General features: G+C 43.0%; 1 protein-coding gene across 3 annotated transcripts in view; it reads right to left on the reverse strand.

The window, feature by feature from the left end:
* dlgap1b (discs, large (Drosophila) homolog-associated protein 1b) overlaps positions 1-21507 on the reverse strand; it is a 97437-nt gene that overhangs the window by 8889 nt on the left and 67041 nt on the right. For all 3 annotated transcript variants that reach the window (XM_062441905.1, XM_062441904.1, XM_062441906.1), the window contains exons 7-8: positions 1248-1633; positions 1089-1168 (exon numbers count right to left, since the gene is read on the reverse strand). In XM_062441905.1, the coding sequence (XP_062297889.1) occupies positions 1089-1168; positions 1248-1633 (466 nt within the window). The remainder of the gene's footprint in view (positions 1-1088; positions 1169-1247; positions 1634-21507) is intronic.

A 21507-nucleotide genomic window follows, 5' to 3' on the forward strand; every position in this document is an offset into this window, starting at 1 on the left:
GGTAAATAACCAAACACGCACCAACAAAAATACACTCCCAACTACTCCAAACATTAACCAGAGAAATGCACAGGCTGCAGTGCTGCGTAACATCCAAGCCTCGGCAAACTAGAAAGTGTCTAGATGAGTTAATATTTGGCTTGGCAACTCAGGGAACACAGAGCTTGGTCAGTCAGCTGAGACCTCCTCTTTCAGAAAATCCCACACATTCCCTGACACTGTAAAAGTGTCTGTGTGTTTTGAAGTCTTGGACTCAGCCCTCACTGTGACCTTTGATTAAAATGGTGATGTCTCTTTGAATTCTTGAAGCATGCCTTGGCTACAGCACGAAAAAAAAAAAACAGTGGCTAAAGTTGTCAACTTCCCTCGCCAAACAGAAAGTCACTGTTTTGGGAGCTTGAGTGAAAGCAGACATTGCAGACAAAGCAGTCATAAATGCATGTGTGTCCCGCCAGAGGCCTTGATAAGCCTGGTGAGTCAGTGAGCTAATGAAACAGCATGCACACTAGGCTGCTTCTCCTCAAACTGGGAACATGTTGCAGACCAAGAGGCTGTATCTGACAGCACAGCAGTCTCTCAGTACTCGCAGAACTAAACAAACTCAATAAAACTCCCTCCCCTTCTCTCTCTCTCTCTCTGTCTCTCTCTCTCTCTCTCTCTCTCTCTCTCTCTCTCTCTCTCTCTCTCTCTCTCTCTCTCTCTCTCCCTCTTTCTCTCTCTCTCTCCCTCCCACACATACACAAACACACAGCCTCAAAGTAGCCTGAATCACAATGACTGGAGCAACAGATGGCTGTCAACTCACCCCCTCCACCTTCCCAGCTCCCTGCACCACATCCTCTGGCCCAGCTGTCACTTTGGGCCCCTGGCTGAGGGGGCTCTGACGCCAACCTCCCCTGAACTGGGGACAGCTGCTGCGGGTAAGCCAGTGCAGGGGGGCGAAAGCTTGTACTGCACATAACAAACCTCTCTCTGTTTCCATAAGTCCTCTTCCTGTTCATTCTATCTCTCCCACATCCCTCCCATCAGACTTATCCAGTTTCACTTGTGCAACCGCTTGCTCTTTCTTTCTTTGTCTCTGTACTTACCATCGCTCATCCTCCACCTGAATTCCTATCGACTGGAATTTGGACTGCTCCTCTGTCGGCCCTCCTTCCTCTGGGTCCACCTAAGAGGAGGAGAGAAACTCTCAAACTGCACGTCCAAGTTTCATTTTACAACTTCAACAGGAGGATTCATTCACAAACCTGGATCCCTATGGAGAGGCACTTGCGGAGCGCTTCCCTCTGCGCTTTGCTGTCGGCGGAGACGTGCGCAACGGCGGAGGTGGTGGCAGTGGCAGTGATGGTGATGGTGCTGTTGGTGACGTGCTGACTGGCAGGACCGTGTACCTGAGCATTAGCTGCCTCTATGGCTGCTGTCAGGGCTTTCATGCTGTCGATGCTCTCCGTGGAGTTGGACAGGCCTGGCTGGGAGCTGATGCCCGTCCTTTGGCCAGAGCCCCCATCCATGTAAGCATCCTGGGCAGACTCAGTGCTGCTCTGTGCCGTGATGGATATGAAGGGTTTGGATGGAGTGGTCCGTGGTGGGACTGGTGGTGGCGTTTTCTTGTAAGTGGTGATGCATGATGACACTACAGTAAGGAAACAGGGTAAGAGAGATAGCAAATAGTTACAAAACAAATGTATACAACTTTAAGTCAAAGATGATAAGTTAATAATGTAAAGGCCTATTCCATGAATTTTAAACATACTAATTTCAAGGTGAACTACCCAGCCTGTGAAAACAATTGTATAATGTCTCCTGTGGCTCTGGAGAGAGCATTCAAATGTCTGAGAAGACAACCCAGATGACATCATCAGGGTATGTCGGCATGGGCTTGAGACTTAAAGATGATTTTTTTGGCACCTAGTGATCAGTTATACACGAAGAGGCCGACAGCAAACAACGGGAGACAGAGACAGGCATGGTATGCAACAAAGGTCCCTTGCCAGACTCGAACCAGGGATGTTGCAGATATGTGGCATGCACAGTAACCTCTTGGCTAACATGACATAAAGGACTTCAAGTTTTTAACAGAATGGCTATGTTACAAACTGGAGTTGTGCATTTTGAAACAAGTGGGCGTCTAGGATGCCCTAAACTTTATAGAGGTGCTATACTAAATTGCTGGGGCACCTATTTAATGTTCCTTACTGGCAAATTGTGTTGATACAGCAGAAAATAATTACAATACAGCAAAGAAAATCTATATATGAATAAGATAAGTTAAAAGAACAACCACAATCACAGTACTACAATGTAAATAGTAGAAATTCATAGGTAAACATGTTTTAGTATGTTAAAGAGAGTTAAAGTACAACAATAAAGATATGGATATAATGCAAAAACCACATAAATGATGGGAAAAATATCGAAGATGAACCAATCCACTGCCTGAGAGTAAAATGATTTTGGTGACAGCTGACACCCTGACAGTTTACCCAGAGGTCTTAGGTCTCTGTGTTGGAGTCAAAATGGACAGTAGATTAGGGCCAACTTTAACAAATCAGAGCCTCGTCTGGTAATAGGATTAGTATGTCAGCCACTTGACCCACTGATCTAGATGGTTAAGCCCTCTGTGCACTTACTGTACACATCCACAACAATTTCATAGTGCCAAATATAGCTCTGCATGCTTGTGTGCCTGTATGTTGTTTGCACAGATAGTTTAAATGATATTGTAAAGGACAGCAAGAGAGCTTGGTGAACTCTCACAACTTTATATTAAATCTGAGCAAATAGAATTTAAAAAGCATCATAGCGCTGTTCAGCTCTCTCTCTTTTTTGTCTGTCTCACCCTCTCAGGTTACAGCTACAGGACAATGGAGCCTCTCACACACACTGTTAGTCAGAAGCCTGCACAGAAACATGCCAACAGACAAAAAGCAGCCTGTCTAAAAAAAGACAAAACAGCCACCTCCTAACTACATTATGCCTTGGAATCTCCTTCCTGGCCTGGTGCTATCATCAGAACTAGGTCGCTGTCTCCTCTCTGCCGCAAAACTAGGACAGCAGGTTTCCTGGATCCCTTTAATCCCTACAAAAGACAAACATCCTACTGTGGCGAGATCACTGCTCTGTGTGCGGCAGACAACTGTTGCCAACCACACCCAGCACGAGCAGCCATGTCTAAAACTATTAAAGCGCAATGTTGTTTGCTTTGTGTCTTGTCATCTCACTGACAGCTCTGGAGAGGCCTTTACATATTGGAGTTGAAAAGAGGGCTGACTTCATCTACTTAGTTTGTCAGAGTCATCCACCGCCCTCCTCCCGCCTTCCTACCTCCCTCCTGCCCCAACAGACGTGATTGGATGATCCCAGACAAGATTTAAGTTAGGTTTTGACAAGCTGGAAAGTCCTCGGATGGGATGAATGCCGCGTTGAGATGAGATCACAGTTGTTTAAAAGAGTCTTTGATGTTGGTGTAACAAACCACAAGAAGGAGGAGAGAAAATGACTAACTGTATGTACTTGTACAGCTAAATGTCATATATATATTTCTTCTGAGAGATACTGTATATGTAGGAATTACTGCCAAAACCATTTCAGGCAGAAACGTCTGAGCATGCCACGATATGCAACACTGTCTCGACTTTTCACAGATGTCTGGGGAATATGATCGACTTCCAGGGCTAATCTTTGGAAAGGTCAACAAGTACAGACCCACAAGAGAACAAAAACCGCACACTGAACACACATATGCACTCACACAGAGGGAGAGGGCGAGGTCCTGCCCCTATCAGCCGTGGAGGTTCAAAGGATAGAATGTCAGCCCCTTTCAGAGCTTCTATCCCCTGAAGTCATCTAAAAGTCACACATGTGTGTGTGAGAGAGTCTGTGCATGTTGGCTGACTGTATTTGTGTCTATGTGTGTGCTTCCTCCAGGCCCAGGGAAGGGTGAAAGAACAGAGGGTTTTCATCCGCTCAATAAAACACTGCATGAAACGGGAGACGCAAGCCGTGTCCCACCTAGCTGTCACTGTGAGAGCCAGACACACTGGAGAATGACAGGGGTTTTGAATGGCGAGACAGGTTAAGTAAACACACTCAAGAGTTGGAACATACCCACGCACACATGTACGCGCACACAGGCCTGCAGACATGCACACGCAGGCATGGAGGCACACAAATAACATTGACACAACCCAGCTTAACGTTTCAACCTCTCCACATCAATGGAGACCACAGACTTCCTGTCACTGATATACTCTCCATCCATCAGAGGCTGTTGACAACAATGAACCAGGCCATGACAGCCACCAAGATGTGTCATCAAAATTATTAACCATGTCAGAAAAACCTTTAATTCCAAAATAAATAAATCTTCTAATTTACGTCTGTCTGGCAGTGGTGAGGGGAATAGTAGCTGACAAAAACAACTGTCTCGACAGGACAGGAGCAAAGTTTCCAGTTTCCACAGAATTGATAAGAGGGTAGTTTGATCCGCTTGCAGCCCTGAAAGCAGTAGACAGCTACGTTGCTCTGGACCTCCCACACACACAGTCAAGGACAGAGTAAAGTAGGAATGTGACTCAGGATTCCATCAGACACTTAAAAAGGAATGTGGGAAAGCTCTTCACCAATCACAGACAGACACTGCCGAGCACAAAAAAGTCTCTCTGCCACTTCATAATATCAAGTTAATGGAACTTTGATCACAAAGCAAGAGAGATACCATTCCCAAGTTTCCTCACTTAATGAAAATGGGGTTGTGGAATTTCATCTCACAGAGGAAGGTGCAGCCTGCTGCGAGCATTGTCATCCCAAAGAAGAGTTTGTGAATGACAAAACTCTAGTGGCTCTTTGCCAAATCCCTTCCGACAAATGCTTCAAAAGTCCCATGCCGACAAGTTGGTGTGAATAGCAGTTCTTCTTGGCAGAGCACTCCCCCCCAGCCCTTGGCTTGATAATATCAAAGAAAGCCCTCTTCCCTCCCCTGAGACAAAGCAAGGTCTCCATTCATTTCCCCAGTTTCTAGAACAAAAACAGACTTGCTAGCCACCCCTTTTTTGGCTCTGCTGATCACTGTGTCCCATTTGTGTGTCTGCAGAGGTGTATGTTGTTTCCTTTATTTAATCACCATGTTCATGTTACTGGACAGATTGAAGTCAGGCAGCTGCCTTGTAATCTCCAATCTGTGTATCTGTGTGATAGGCCACTTCAAAGAGCAGACGGTTTGGTTTAAGAGGCTAGCTAACAGGAACGGGCTCCCCCACGCGGGGGCCAAGGGCAAATCCACCACCATCCAAACAAATACAAAGACCAGGAAAGGGGGCGGGTAGTATGGGGGAACATTGACAGCTGAGCCCAGCTGCACTGTGTTTGGGGATGAGGGTCTGCCAGAGGGGAGAGGGCAGAGAATAGTGAACAGAGAAGAAGAGCTGAACAAGACTGGGGAGGAGGAGGGACGAGGGTAAATCAGAGTTACTGCCCAGCTCCGTCTGCTCGCCCTGTCCATTTGTCTGTCTTTCTCTCTCTCTCTTTCTCTCTCTCTGTCACACACATACGCACAGAGAACCAGCTGGAGTCTTTTGTGATAGCGTCACCATGGTGACACATAGCAACATGAAGTTTGCTGGGAGGCTTGGCGTTTTACCAGCAGCGAGCAGAGGGGAGCTTCTGTTGGCCATTTGTTTACCTTGACAGGGTACACTGCAGCTGCAGTGACACTCACCTAAACACCAGCCGAGCAAACACAGCAGGAATAATGGGTCACAGCTAACATAACTTAAAATTCACATAAACACCAGGATATGAAAATAGAGAGATTGTATTGCAAATGGACATTTAATAATGTTTCTAGCCCTGAAGCCTCAGCTTTGTGTACTGAATACTGAACTCTACCAACCAGTTTGTCCTGGATCTGTGTCAAAAAGGCTTGTCACCAGGTTTCTGGGACACTGTCAGTAGATGACAATAATCTAAATGGTTCACACCGTGTGACTTTACACTGCTGTTGTGAACAACAATGCATCAATACATGACACATCTTAAAATGACAATCAACATGGCCACCAGTAAGCTACTATAAGTAACAGGAAACATTTCTTTAGAATTACAAAAAGCTTGAGTTTCAAATATTTGAATATGCTAACATAAGCTAAGATACCAGGTTTATTACTCATCACAGCTAATCATCACATACTGTAGAGACACAACAAACTCTGTACACAATGCATACAATAGTCTTTTAAAAGGCCTCTAAAAGTCCTCTGAGTCACCCGAAAGTCTCACAGAGGCCCCCATGTCATTCTCTCAGCCACAAGAGGTCAGAGGTCACCAGAGAGGGTTTCTGCTGTCCAGATGCCTGAACTCTCTCAGACACAATAGCTCACTGTGTATGTATGAGGGGAAGGTGGCAGTCTGCGAGTGGCTTTTAGAGGAGTATATTTAGCATGTGTGAGTGTCGGGAGTTTTAAGTGCAAGAGGTATCAGAGTTGTAAACATCCAGCACTAACTGCTTTAATCTGCTATAAATCAATACTTCTTTTTTCTTAATTTAAACCTACGTGTGCATATCAGCACAAAACATTTGTTAAATTTGCCTCTAGTGTGCTCAGACCAACAGTGCTATCACCAAACTGGTGTGCTCAGTGAGCCCCCTTTTGACAGAAACCCGTGTCAACAGTGGGTTACTGCTCTTGCAGGCTTATGTCTCCTGAAACACTAGATAAGAGAGTGTTTACAACTGTCAGCCACTGCTAAATCTGGCAGGCAGCTGCTCCCTGTTAGGCAATAGATTCACTTCACTTAACCCACTTTCCTGTTGTTCCAAGTTCAAATAGAGAGCCTGGTTACCTGCATTCCTTTTTTATAACCCGATGCACTCTTCGCCCTGTCACTCAATGACAGACAGGGAGAGACATGCTGAGGGTTTAAAAACCAATGAGGGTAGAGAAATAAAATTCAAAAGTTTATTTTCGAAACACTGTACATTCAAAACATTATCACTTCAAGTTCTGTCTATTGTTATCAAGCCCTCATTTACTTTGAATGCTTTACTAAGCAATCTAATTTGTTAACATTTTGCAGACTCATACTGTATTTATCAGTTGGAACAATATTTTAGAAATAACCCTGTAGGGAAAAAAGTAACATCACTCCTGAAATATGCAACTGATTGTTTTATATCCACCTAAAATCCCCAAATAACTAACATTTACTCTAACAACTGTCAACATCAACACTGTAAATACTAGTTAGATGACATTTGTTTCCAGGTTGTCAGGTATAATCATAGAGGATTTGTGTAAATAGGTTATTCTAAAAGTTCCAACCTGTATTGTACCGAACCATTTGGGCTAATCACATGGAGATTTTTCTTACATGAAGGGGGTTTTCTCATTAGACCTGACCTATGACGGCTTCAGGCCATTTCCATTGTTCTCCACAGCTCCTTGGCCAGAGTTTTACCCTGGCTAGTGCACAACCACATGAAGAGACACATCAGTCTTTTGTTTCTGTCCAAAAGACCTGCCTGCAGGGGGTTGAAAGAGCATAGTCACTCAATATAAAGGTAAGAAGGAGAAGAGTGGAGGAGAGATAAAGAAAGAATAACAGAAGTGAGAAAAAGGAGGTGAGAAAGGGGGATAGGGCAGAGGATAAGTTTGCCGTGCCATTTCCTTCAGTTCCTGTACATTCCAGCTGCTTTGTGGGGCATAAACCTGAGCATTAGCTCTAACGCTAAAGCTAACACGCCCACACATCTCACGCATGCTTTCACTGCACTCATTTCCCACAGCATTGCTCATGGACTGACTGAGACTTTAAGAGTAGACTGGCGCTCTGTGCGGAGTGACACATTGCATGTGCTGGCAATGACAGCATGGCAGCTGTAACAAGTCCTAGCAGAATCAAGTAGCTGAAGGAAATCGGTTAGTCATTCAGTGAAACTGGATTCGTGATTGAGTGATGACTAGGCTCACATAAATCTAAAGAACATGTAACTTTTTCAATTCAGGCACACAATGGTAAATACAGAGCGAAAGAAAATAAGTGGACAGAGTCTAGCTGGTGGCATTTGGTGTTGCTAAGTGGATAATACAGGCCACTTAGGCCAGTGTCCGCTAAACTAAAAATACCCACAACAACACAGCAATGTTGCCACCACACTGTCTCCAAGTTCCCAGATAAAACATGACAGAATGTCCAGAAGAACTAAAAGTCTGTGAGTACAGGAAAACATGACCACAAGGCTGGGGAGTAATCGACACTGGGACAAAATAGCAAACACTCAGTCAGATAGACAAAAGACAAGAGACTGACACAGAGACACACACAAGAATCAGCCTAACTGAGAGGGCTGAAACACAATGCCGATGTCATGTCATTACATGAGGGATCACTGCTTGCTGCAGCTGCTATTTACATATAAATGCAGCAGAATGTGGTCAAAAGTTCACTTCTTCTTTCACCTTAGAAAAAAAAGGCACAGTTTGAATACTGCAAACGATCTGGTGATTAACTCCAACAGGCAAAAAGTCATAACTTGATTCATAAAACAAGTGAGCACGAAAAGTAACAGGAACTCTGGCTGGCAGTTTTTTTTTTTAGTTTTTTTTTTTTTTTTTTACAAGCGTTTACTTTTACAGGAATGCCGTGAAACATCAGCGTTGTGTGTTGTTTCACAGTCCTGGGGTTTTTCCTTGCATTCCTTCCCCCTTTCCCCTGTTTGACGTTCTTTGTCCTGACCACTTGCACATGGAAGGGAAAGGAGACACTGGTGGCTTAATCCACTGCCAGAGGCATGCTAAAGCCATCTGGGCCCAAAACCAAACGTCAGGCCCTCTATGTCTCCTATAGGAGAGGCTAGCGGTGCAGGCGGGGGAGGACCGAGAGACGGAGATGGAAAGTTATGTGAAAGAAAGAGGAAAATGAGAGAAAAAAGAGGGGGAGACAGAAAGGTAGGAGGCACACGAGGGGCTAAGGGGAGATTTGGAACAACAACCAGGCTACACTGACGCATACTGTCTTTTGTGGTTTCCAGTCCTGACCCCCTGACCCTATACATCCTGTTGAAGGGGTGGAGCGAAAGACGAGACGGTAGCTATAGGCACTGGGCTGCATGTGTGTGCAACTGGGTGTGCATCCAAAGTAGTGTGCAATGCAGACTGTTGATATGAATATCCAAGAAGATGCTACAGAGCTGTATCTGTCTCTCAGGTGTGATTTTTCACACCCCTCTTCCCTCTCTTCCTGTGTGTTTACATCCACTCCCCGCAGAATCTTGTGGGGGAGGAACAATGGTCTCTCCAACATTCCCACTCTCCTGCCGAGAGCACTCGTTTGTCTCCAGCATTCCTTTCCCCATTCATCTCTTTCTCTCTCTCTCTCTCCCCTCCTGGACAAAAAAAAACACGGGGGAGGGGGGGTCTGAGTGTGCGTCTTAAAAACCTCTGAGTGGAATCAGTCCCCTTGAACACAGCCTCCCCCTCCTCCCCTTTTCCTCTCCGTTTTACTTGGTTAGTGAAGCAGCAAAGCTCAAAGAAAGGGAGAAAGAGGAGATGCATTCTTTCTTTCCCTCTTGCTGTCTTTCAGTGTGTACCAGGGGTGAGTTGTGGCTTATTTTTAATGACTGGTTAAAAAAAAAGGGGAAAAAAAGAGGGCTGGGTCTCTTCCCCGCCGGACGCTTGCACACAAGCTCAGTCACTTAGACACACACACACACACACACACACACACACACACACACACACACACACACACACACACACACACACACACACACACACACACACACACACACACACACATTACTGTAGCTGAGTCTGGGACTTTCACAGAGAAGTCTTTAATTTGCACTGGGGCCTGGCCTCCCACACTGCACAGCCCAAACCACCCACTTACAGCCATGCACCATACCTTAGCTCCAGCAAAACTTACTCCAACGTTACTCCCTCCCCTTCAAAACAGTGAAAGCAAGATGAACTCTCGACCGCACAATTTAGCTGTCAAGTTGAGTCTAAAAACATTCAATATTCTGTCAAGAGAATAGAGCAAAAAGCATGTTTGTCTTAAGATATCTTTTTCAAAAGCGAACCTCTCGGAGGAGATTTAGGTCTATATCCTAACCCCTCTAATGTTTTTCATTTCCCCAGGGCTTTGAGTTTGCGGGCCCTGCCCTGCCCAGCTTTAGCATGCAGGAGCCATGAGGATCATCCACAGTCAACACTGAGGAAATCCTTTCAGGGCTTTGCTTTTCCTTTGCTCTTTCTGATGCCAAAACACAGACAGGAAGAGCAAAAAAAAAGGGAGGAGTGGGAGAACCCCTACCTGACAGAGCTGCCCCTGTCCACCTGATCATTTATGTCTTGACATTTGGAAAAGAAACCCTCAAAGTAAACAACTGATTCCCTCATTTTTAGTGTGTTGTTTCTGCAGAGTGGGGACAGCAGGGGTGCACTGCCGCAGCCATTCTTTGTGTTTGCCGTAGCCCTGTCAGCTCCTCCCTGCGCCCCGCTCGTTTTTCCCCTCTCTCCCTTCTTTTTGTCAAACCGGGAGCAGGAGGAGAGCAATGAATGACATTCTCTTGCTCGCGCTTCCTGTGTCAAAAGATATCCAAACGCCACTCTTCCTCCCTAAATGGCTATAATCAAAGCATTCCAGGCCATAACAAGCTGGGAACAATTAAGTCGTAAGTAAATATAAACACCTAGCAGCAACTAACCAAAGCTTCCTATCCTACAGATATATTCTATAGATTTGTATTCCTCTTTAGAGCGTGTGCAGCCAGGAAATCACTGTCTATTCAGGTCATGGAAAAACACAACACATGATATAGCAATTTCTGCAAAAATCTTCCCAAAGTGCCTGCAGGTGCAAATCATCTGCACAAGAGAGTCATGTTATGCATTATTTTGTGCCTTATTCAAAACTCACAGGTCGGACCAGATTACACAAATTACACCAGCAGCATGCCTCAAAGCAGCTGATGCTATGATGACATCTAGTGAAAGATTTGAGATTGCAAGTAAACTAGTCCTTACATCTGGATCACGAAAAAATGATTCACTTCAGACTTATTTTTCAGTTTGACATGAGACAGCCTGGAATGACGTTATTAATACCAACAGGAGGATAGAAGGTTAAACACATCAATGAGAACTTTACTAGCTGGTATAACAGGTAGTAAATTCACAGATGTCAAACTTTTTGAGCTAAATTCAAGTCCTCTGAATCTTTTCATCTGATGACTAACGCTCCTAAAGCTCCCACTGAGCCATATAAAGGAGATGCTGACTGTTTTTCCCTTGTGTCAATGAAAGAGCGACAGTGCAAGTTCCCACTGGCTTGCATTCTCAGACAGTCGTGACAGGATGAAGTAATTACTGAGTGGCTGACACACCAGCATGGCTAGGATTTATCTCCCCCAGGAAGAGAGATAGCCAAATCACAGTTTACCCACATCGAGCTCCCAGTTTTGGCTTGATCCCACAGCTGCAAACGGAGAAGCCACACACAGACATTTTGACACCGTGTGCATTTACGGTCCCACGGGCGTGCACACACCCACATGCTCAAAAGCTCGATATAGGTACCGCTGCCAGCTACAACTGTGAACGGTGTGTTTCTCCTTTTTTATTCCATATGCATGCCGTGCGTGCTCTAGTGTTTCACCACATGCCTCAACCCAGCCCTTGTTTCCTGTCAAACACACCTACTTGCACCATCAAAGCATGTGGAATGACAGCATTATGCAGGTGTGTGTGTGTGTGTGTGTGTGTGTGTGTGTGTGTGTGTGTGTGTGTGTGTGTGTGTGTGTGTGTGTGTGTGTGTGTGTGTGTGTGTGTGAAAGAGAGCAAGGGAGAGAAACAGAGAGACAGATGACACCAGAGTACTGTTTAATTTACATCCTCTCTTTGAATAATAATTCCACCTTAGAGGATGGCAGCTTTGATCCACTGACACACAGGTGTATTTCACATGCAGAGGCATACGTTGCTAAGGCAGGGCTTTATCTGTCCCTGTAATTAACACCAGAGCAGGAAATAGAGAACGCTACCTGTGTGTTTGTGCATGCGTGTGTGTGTGTGTGCGTGTGTGTGTGTGTGTGTGTGTGTGTGTGTGTGTGAGGAACAGACATGGCAGGAGGGATTGATGGAGCTCAAAGCTGCATTCCTGCACAACATCCTCAGTGAACATTGTTTGATCTCTATGTCTCTCAGGCACATATACATCAAGCAAAGCATGAATGTCAGTCATGACTCAAGGGTACAATATCTCACACGCTGATCACTCATTTCCTCTCTTGTTTCCTCTATCTCGGCCTTTCCACACATACATGCTAACACACTGGAAGTTCTGATAACACACAAAATGAGCTTAAATAATGTCTGACAGCCCCGACAAGAAAGAACTTGTGAGTTGGCCCATATATGGAGACCTCCTGCTATAGTGAAACATCAGAAGCCTTGATTTATTGCTAAAGAAGAGTATATGGCTCCCTCTAGTGGTGACAAACTAGAATTGAAAACAATCATTCATTATAATAGAAGTATTTCCCTCTTGAATAAACTTTTCATGGTACTGTATATAGTATGAAAACAAAAGCATATCACTTCATATATTAAAGGCAAGTGTAATCATTTTACACATGCATAGAATTCTTTCATTTAAATGTCTAAGTTTGATCTGTAACATTTGTTTTCCAAGTAATACTTATTTTCAGTTCAAGGCACCCTGCTTCATTAAGCTTCAAGAAGTTAAAAAGTTTTCATTAATGTGGTGATGTGACTCTATTCCCCTACCTACGGAGCACCTACCAAGTAGTGTTTCTTCTGTTGTTGTTGTTGTTTTTTAAATTCATTTATGTTTTAGTCTCTGAGTATTGCATCACAAATTGACTTGCACAAGCTTGCTCAAGCATGTAGAGGTGTGGCACTAAGAAACTGCTTTTTGGTTACTTTTTGTGCCCAATGACTTTATGAATCAAGTTAGGATTTTTTTTTATCTATTGGATTCGTTCCCCAGAGTGTCTATAGCATCCATGGCAAAGAGAAATAAGAAGTTGAATATTAAATGCTCAGACTGATATATTACAGTTGCTTGGCTGACATTGCATAAAAAGCTTCATATCCTACATAAAATATTTTCTGTTTACATGTACCTGGTTGTTTCTTACATAAACCTAAAATGTAAAAATATTTGTGAATAACTGGAGTTTAACCAGAGAGCATGCGATGCAATGCATATTCACAGAAAGGAAACATTAAAGTGCTTTAGTAAGGAAGACAAACTCCTCTCTGCTCTACAAATCTTTGTGGATTTGCGCTTAACGGCTTTAATTAACAACCATATTTTCACCTGACCTCTATCTTTGTTCTTCTTTCTCTTTTCTACTTTTTTTTTTGGGGTGGGGAGGGGGGAGGAGGAGGGGGGGGGGGATTACTACAAATCTGGAATTAACAGCAGAGAAGAATTAGGGGTCTGATGAAAAAGGGAAAGTGAAAGGGAAGGAGTTAGTGAGTTAGTGAGAGAGATAATACATTCAGTGAAGGTCTTCAGATCCAAAGACAACTTTGTCTGCTTGGATTGGGAAACTAACTGAAAGAAATGTGAGGGGAAGAGGGCCGGTATACATTTTCAATAAGCAGATTTTTAGTTTTAATTAATTTTTTAATTTAGATTATTTTTTAGCCAAGTAACAATACTTCCTGAATATTACATATGGGGCCTCATTCAAGAACATTTTTGTATTTTTATCATAAAACTCTCTAACTGTTCTCTGGGAGATTTGCTTGTAAAAGTGTTTCAATTCAGATTCACCAAATTCTTAACTGCCCAAACTTGTCGTAAATTGCTTGTTTCATCTTGATGAATGCCACCTGCTAATGAGGAAGTGCATGTTTGTGTGATGGGATCATTAGCATAATCAACACCCCTAAAATTGCCATGTAAGGCTCCATGTTCTGCTCTGTTTGTGGGTGAGTTTCATTCACAAAGAAGTTCACAAAGAGTAAGAACACTGCACAACTTCAACTCCTGCTTTCAGAAATCTGTAGAATAAAACATAACAAATTTAGGATTGTCAGAAACTACTTCAAAATATTAATCTAGTTACCAATGACTTGTCATCAGGGCAGCGCTGTACTGTGACAAAAATAAAGAGGGAATGCTTTAACATGAAGCTGAATGATAACAATTGTACTTCTGAGCCTGTGGGGAGACTGTGGTGTTTATAAGTTGTTAAGCTGTCATCACATCTCTATCCAGAGTTACATGTTGTACCCTTATATCCTTACTAGTGCCTTTCTTTTCCTTGGTAAGTGTTTCATCAGCTGAGCTGTAACATGATAATTGCTTCTGAAAAGACAGCATAAAAGGTAGAAGGGAGCAGCTGAAGTCTTAGCAACTGGTAAAAGTGAGTGCTGCTGGGAACATATGACTAGATAATTGACAGTGTATGATTAAGAGAGAGGGAGAGACACTTGGGTATGTGCTTTGGTAATACTGACAATATTCCAATAAATCCACTGAACTGAGAAAGATGGTCAGACATTGCAAGCTATATGACTGGCTCTGTTAATTCCTATAGTCACACAGAGGTACAACAAGGTTACTGGGTATACATTATGATGTGCTATTGAATGCACCAAACCACATACACATAAACATGCTCACTTTTTGCATAGTATCAAAACCCTCACTTGCTTGTAGTTCAAAGCCTTCCCAAACATACGTTATCACCTACTGTATTAGGAACCTGTTTTCAGCTGAATACACATTAGGGCATGTTTTAGTCAGGCAGCTGTTTTCTTTCTTGTTTCTACCTCAGAAAACAGCTCTCTATGACCGGTACAAATGTGACATAAGGGTTGAGTGGGCACTGTACATTCAGATGGGACAAATAATACCAATAAGTAGCATCAATACAGTATTCTATTTAGGTCTGAACTCAAACGCAAACGCAAACGTAAAAAGTAAAATGTTAAATGTTTACATTGTCGTATACTACATGTACTCTAGTGCTAAGTAATTTTCACACACATAACACCCAACAAGCGGTAGATTTGAGATTGGTGTCACTCTTCTCATCTAATTAAAAAACAGAGTGTAAGTGTGACTTCTCAAAATATGGATCTATATCTTTAAACTCACGCCAGATGTTTGTCCAAAGTTACACCCAAAATGCAATATATATATCAGAGGATTTTGGGCTGTGTCTAATCCAGTAAATACAGATTTAGGAAAGGATGTCTAGTCAGACGGTAAAAATGTTTTTCTAAACTTGTTCCTGTTCGTACTGAGCAAGGATTCGGCTCTTTCAATCAACTGTACCTTCTGGGAATAATCACTCTTTAAACCACTTACTGCACTGCATCAGTTGAAATGCCAATACATTTAAATAGCTGCCACTTCAAAAATATGCTTGTGTAACTACTGTATACGCTCGAGAAAACATACTTCAGGTTGAATTTTGAGCAACTGCTGATGGGTTGGAACAGTTTGTGAATGAAACTAAGGGAAACTAATGAGCCCTCAGGGTAAAGTAAGAAGAGCAAAGAAAGCAATGGGATTCAGCAGTACGGTACACAGTACAAGTGTGCAGAAATAATGAACTAAGAAACAAAAACATGAATTATAAAAACAATAAAGGAAAGAAATTGATTGGGAGCAGAGTGTTAACACTTTATTACTGGCAAAACAATTAAAATATAATAAATATTAGTTTGAAAAATGTATTCTCTACTAACACATCATTAAGCTTGCAGTGTTTTTACTTATGGTCTGATAATTAACTGTCACTGTGACTATAGGGCCTTCTCGGAAGTACATGTCAACAGCTGAGCCCCCATCAGCTCATATTCTGCTTGGCTTCTGTAATTTACTATAAATCATACTAATATAGTCCCGCATGACTATAGCAGTGGCGTCACCACAGATGTGTGTGTGTGTGTGTACTGCATGCGTGTGTGTCTGTGTCTGCATGTTGAGCTCAGGAAACTCTCAGTGCTCGTCTGAAAATAGAGATCTGGTAGGTGAGCAGGCAGGCGGTATAGCTGGCATCAGTGGCAAGCATGAGCCTAAGTGTGTGCATGACTCACTCACACAGATGGTCGGTTAGGGACGTGGGGCCACTGACTGCTTGTCTGTCACACAGTAGGACGTTAGGGGCCCTCCATCTACCCTAACAGGCCTCTAACTGGTAAGTGGCAGTGAGCTCTTTTCCCATAAGACCTGGGGGAGCTCAGCATCTTGCTCCTCTGCCCTCCGGATGCTCACTTTAACAAGCACAGAAGTCTGAGATGAACCCCTATGAACTCCAATTCCAGAGGGGCCCCGAGTCTGACCTAAATAACCGGATCCTGCTGAGGCTATGTTGTGATGCTGTGCCAGGCGCTGCACTGCGTGATGCAGGCCACACCTGTTGCCCCCATCCGTTAGAGATATGATACTAAAATAGCTCGGGAGCTGGAAGGTGTTCAACATTTCCCGGCTACCATGAGTGGAGGGCAAAAGCAAAGCGCATGCAAGTTGATCTCAGTATTCTTCCCATGGTGTCTAGTTTGGAGGGGGTAAAAAAAAGTTGCAGAGGGCCTGGGAGATGAAAAAAACTTTATTTGATAGAAGTGTTGAAGCCTCGGATGACTCCATAACTGGAAAAGTATTGAACAATTGTTAGCAACTCCATCTAATGTTTTTAATCATGTTTTTTTCCAAAACCAGTGCATTATTAGTGTAGATTCAGTTCCAATAAAATGTTTGGAGACACTTTCTCTTTCAAGTGTAATGTGTGCCCAAACTGTTGACTGGTACAGATGTCACAATCAAACTCTTCAATATATGTAACCTACTCCATGTGTCATCCATTGATAACCAAATGTTTCTTATTTCATTTACTTTCATTTGAATTGTTCCTATTTTTATGGTTTTTATGGTCTTATTTTATATGATGAACTTAAGAGGTTTCGTCCATTTTCACTTGAGGCATGAATAAGCAGAAACACAGGGATGGGCGCTGATAATTTCACTGTCAAGCTAATTAAAATACAGCTACAACTTCCGATCGGTCTCTTCAAAGTAAAGGTCGGTGATGTGCGGGTACTTAATTTCCATTATGGGCTTTTGTTTCGAGCTTTTAAATATTCTTAACCGAAGCTAAAGAGGTGTCACAGTCACAATTTGTTATGCATTGTGTCTGATTCAATTTTTGGGGTGCATCTTTCTACTTGTTGCCCCCGTCATCGATAAATATGACTTTTAGTGTGAAGGCTACACAGCCCGACTTCCTGCTCGGTCTCGTTTAAAGCAGCTGGCAACCATCGGTCATCATGCCTCACTCTCAAACAACAGAGGAACACAACAGCGGCTTTTTTTTTTTACTCACAAAGGCGGATCCAGTAGTCACACATGCCGAGCAACGCGCCGTAGAAACACTCAAGCAGCGCCATGAAAGCAGCGAGTCCACAACACTGAGCCGATATGAGATGACAGCAGTAGTCCTCTCTCCCTCTTTTCCTCTTTCAGTCTGACGATATTGGATCTTATGTCAGGATGTGGACGCGCCTTGATCGCCCCCCCCCCCCCCCCCCCCCCCACACACACACACACACACACACACACACACACACACACACACAAACACAAACCCACACACACTTTCTGCACTCTGGGTGGGACAGTCCCATTCAGTCATCTTGAGCACACAGCTGAAATATCCTACTGGGACTTAAAGCTTTCCTACTGGGACTTAAAGCCTCTGGAAATTTGGCTTGAAATAGTACAAATGAATATGATATCAAAGTTATATGCCTCATTAAGCATCCACAAATATCTTGAGTAAAATTAAATGTGCATAACTATTAGTAAACCTAGTTGAAAAAGCACCTTATTTGGCATGTGCAGATTTTAATTTTACTGCCTTGTATGACTACTGTGAACATTAGCGGTAGTAGGGATTTATTTTGGTCCTTATCAACAATTTCCCAAAAACAATGCACATAGAAATTCACAAATAAATGAATAACAACCAGGAATTAGATCAAAAGGAAAACAAAAATTATTACATTTATATTATATTTAATATTAATCATGACATTTGTAATTGCATTTTACTCTGCAACACTGACTCAACTGAAGTGTCTTTAGAAGTTTCACTCTTAATCACAATTGTTAAAAAAACTCACTCAGATTCAGTCAGCAGCTGGCTGAAATCACTGTCCAGAAAAAATGACTTTCACCAGATTATTTTAAAAAGTTAGATTCAGGGCTTTCGAGAAAACATTTGGGGCTGCAACACCAAAAGCCAGCCCATAGCTCTGCCCCTGGTCTAGACCTTCTCTCAACACTGTGTAAGTGCAACACACTGGCTAATAGGGGCTAAATAATATACCTGACAAGACTCCCGATTTTCCTGGGAATCTCCCTCATTTTAACCCTTTTTCTAGCTCTGCTCCTGATTGGTAATTTCTATCGTTGATCTCCCGATTTCATAGCGATACAAATCAAATAGGTGTTTCTAAATTTCAATGTGAATTATGTGTCCTAGTACCCAAACCCACAAATTGGCTTTGAAGCAATTAGGCAGTTTTTATTTTATGAGCTAAATCGCCGATAGGGCAGCATAAAATATCGTGTTCTACATGTTTATCCTCGTTGGACAGGTGGTTTGATAAGGAATTGGCTCTTTACTTGTGACAGTTTTGTTGCATTTACGGTCACATGTAGTTGTCGTCAACTCAAGTATGTTGGCAGGTATGGCATGTAGCTAATGATAGGGTTTCCATGGTGCAGAGACGTGCTTCTAACTCACCCAGCCTCACTTCCAACACAGTAAATATACTACATTTATTACATGTACCATTATCACTAAAGGAGGCAGGAGACTAGTTAAAAGACACACTGAGTGAGATAAAGCTGGAGGACAAGAGGGAGAGAGGTAGGCCATTGCTAACTGCTGAGCTAAAGTGACTAGCAGATCTGAAAAACATGTGACGTCTGTCACTACAAGAAGGAGAGCCAGCGGAACTGAGGGTGAGAGGAAGAGAAACAGAAATGATGGCACATTTTCCAGACTTAAGATCCGTGTGTATACTCTTTCAAATTGAAGGTCAATTGTTCTTCTTAGTGCAACAACAAGTTGATGAATGATACCTTGATTGCACTGTATTCATCTATGAGTAGGGATTGCATGTTTACCTTGAGTCCTGATCTCACTTTGTTAACAGACACAACAGTAAAGCAGATGGCCAAATCCCCAGTAACTGACTGCAGCAGTATGAGGACAGACACAGAGCTCAGGTCAGTATTATCAGCACCAATAGCTCTGTCAAACGTAATACTGCCAGAGGGGCCTTTCACCTGTTGTTTCCTCAAACCCACCATAACAGGGGAACCTCTCGAAACATAAACAGGGCCCTAGAGCGGCATTTTTCTTTGGTTCTATAACATGTAAGTAAACCTGTCATATGACAAACAAATTTCAGCTTAATTCTTAGAAATTTGTGTGGGCTGGTGAAGGTGTGAGGGGTGATCTGGTCCAATGCTCAACATGATCTTGATATGACCAGACTTTGGTGGTTTTCATCTGTGTCACTTATATTTAGAGTACAGGGAAATCCAGAAATATTTACTCTCAAAGGTTCCCTCAAAACAGCACTTATGGAAAAATGCCAGGGTTGGCAGTGACTGTTGTTAATTGGGTCAGGCTGTCTGGTAGTTTTCATCCACCCACTCACGCAACCACCGTGGGAGGGAAGGGCAGAGGTGGAGTGCCGTGTTGCACTGAGCCCCTGGGGGCAGTGTTGTACAGGCTTCACTTCATCCTGCACTGTACTGAGGAGCTGGAAACACACAGGATCCTGTGATCTCAATACAGTAAAGCCTGCACACACTGCAGTGAATTACATTTTATACAGTTAGTATTCCAGACTTATTTCAAGTCACTCTTTACACAAATTGGGAAAATGTTGCCGCTGAATTTTCATCAGGAAATTTTTTTTTTCTATTGCAGAATTGTAAATGCTTTTAATATAGTTATTCATTTAATCATAGCTCAAGCTCTGCTAACACGTTTATTTGGTGAGCAGTAATCTTTATAAACTTGTGGATATGCTATTTTAAAATTAAAATAATAGCCTACTATTGTTAAAGCCCTCTTCCACTCAGTGTGTTTTGCTTATTGTTACTTCACTTGGACGCTTCACTATGCAGAATGATGTATGTGCAGAATAGACATAAAGAGGCTATTTTCACATTCATCTACTCAAAGGGGAAAGTTTCTCTGTGCTCACCTTGAATCAGAGTTTAACACATGTACCCATGAGCATGATTTGTGACATCACAATTAGTTTAGGAGCCACAGCCCAAGATTACTACAATAGTTCAACTTGCTTCTTCTTACCTTTCAACCCTAACCCTAACCCTCACTTTATTACATGGATGTTACTGAAAAGGCCAATAGTTCTCCTTGACAATTAAATATTTTCTTTCTTCTGCTACCTGTTTGTAAAATAATGGGTTGTGCTTACTTAAGGATGCTTTATTGAGCGCAAAGCCTCTGTTCAGAGCTGTAGGAAATTCACGGCCATTAAATTAAACATGGTCTTTTAGCCTATTACTGGAGCTAAGGGAGGAAAGCATTTCTTCCCAGCCAATCCCTCAGCACCTCTGAAAAATAGATGCTGGTTGAGGTTGGATAATTGACAGCAGGTCAGTGAGCCAGCGGAACTGAGGGTGAGAGGAAGAGAAACAGAAATGATGGCACATTTCCCAGACTTAAGATCCGTGTGTATACTCTTTCTAATTGAAGGTCAATTGTTCTTCTTAGTGAAACAACAAGTTGATTTATTCACACATCTAACAGATGTTGTGAAAAGGCAAGGGATCTCACGGTGGTGTAAGAGGCCAAGGAAAGCAAAAACAAAGCAGCGGGAAGAGGTGATGAATATGTTAACTGGAGACGACGCGGGGTGGAGGAGCCAGGGCTTAGAGGCAGTAAAATCCTCACATTAACCGATTGCTATGGATTTTCCCAAGCTTTAGAAAGAGGATCTGCTCCAGATTTTGTTAAACCGATCCAAAGGAGCTGATGTTAAGGCCAACATGTCTGTCCGAGGCAATAGTGATATGTGTGCGTTTGTGTGTGTGTGCCAGTTTGAGTGGGCAGAGAAGCAGTCAATAGCAGCCACAGCCACTTGACGTTCAAAGAGTAGAGATCAAAGGACAGCCCCTTACTTCGGTCTCCTTCCTCAGGATTAAAAAGATCATCAATAATAATGGGCTGGAGCGGCGCAGTGGGCTAACTGGAGAGCAGTAAGAGCGGAAGCTGATAGGTCTCTCCTGTCTGGGTGCGTGTGGGCGTGCACCTAAGTGTGTGATATTTTGGCGGTTTGCCAGGGGGACAAGTAGGAGCAGAAAGTTCGGGCTGTTTTTCTGGATCTAGTGCCTGAACCATCCTTCAGAAATATCATGCAATATTTACCACAACAACGTCTTCACTTCTCACTTTGGGCTCCCAGCCGATTT

The sequence above is a fragment of the Scomber scombrus genome, chromosome 20, assembly GCF_963691925.1.
Source record: "Scomber scombrus chromosome 20, fScoSco1.1, whole genome shotgun sequence".
Lineage (NCBI taxonomy): Eukaryota > Metazoa > Chordata > Actinopteri > Scombriformes > Scombridae > Scomber > Scomber scombrus.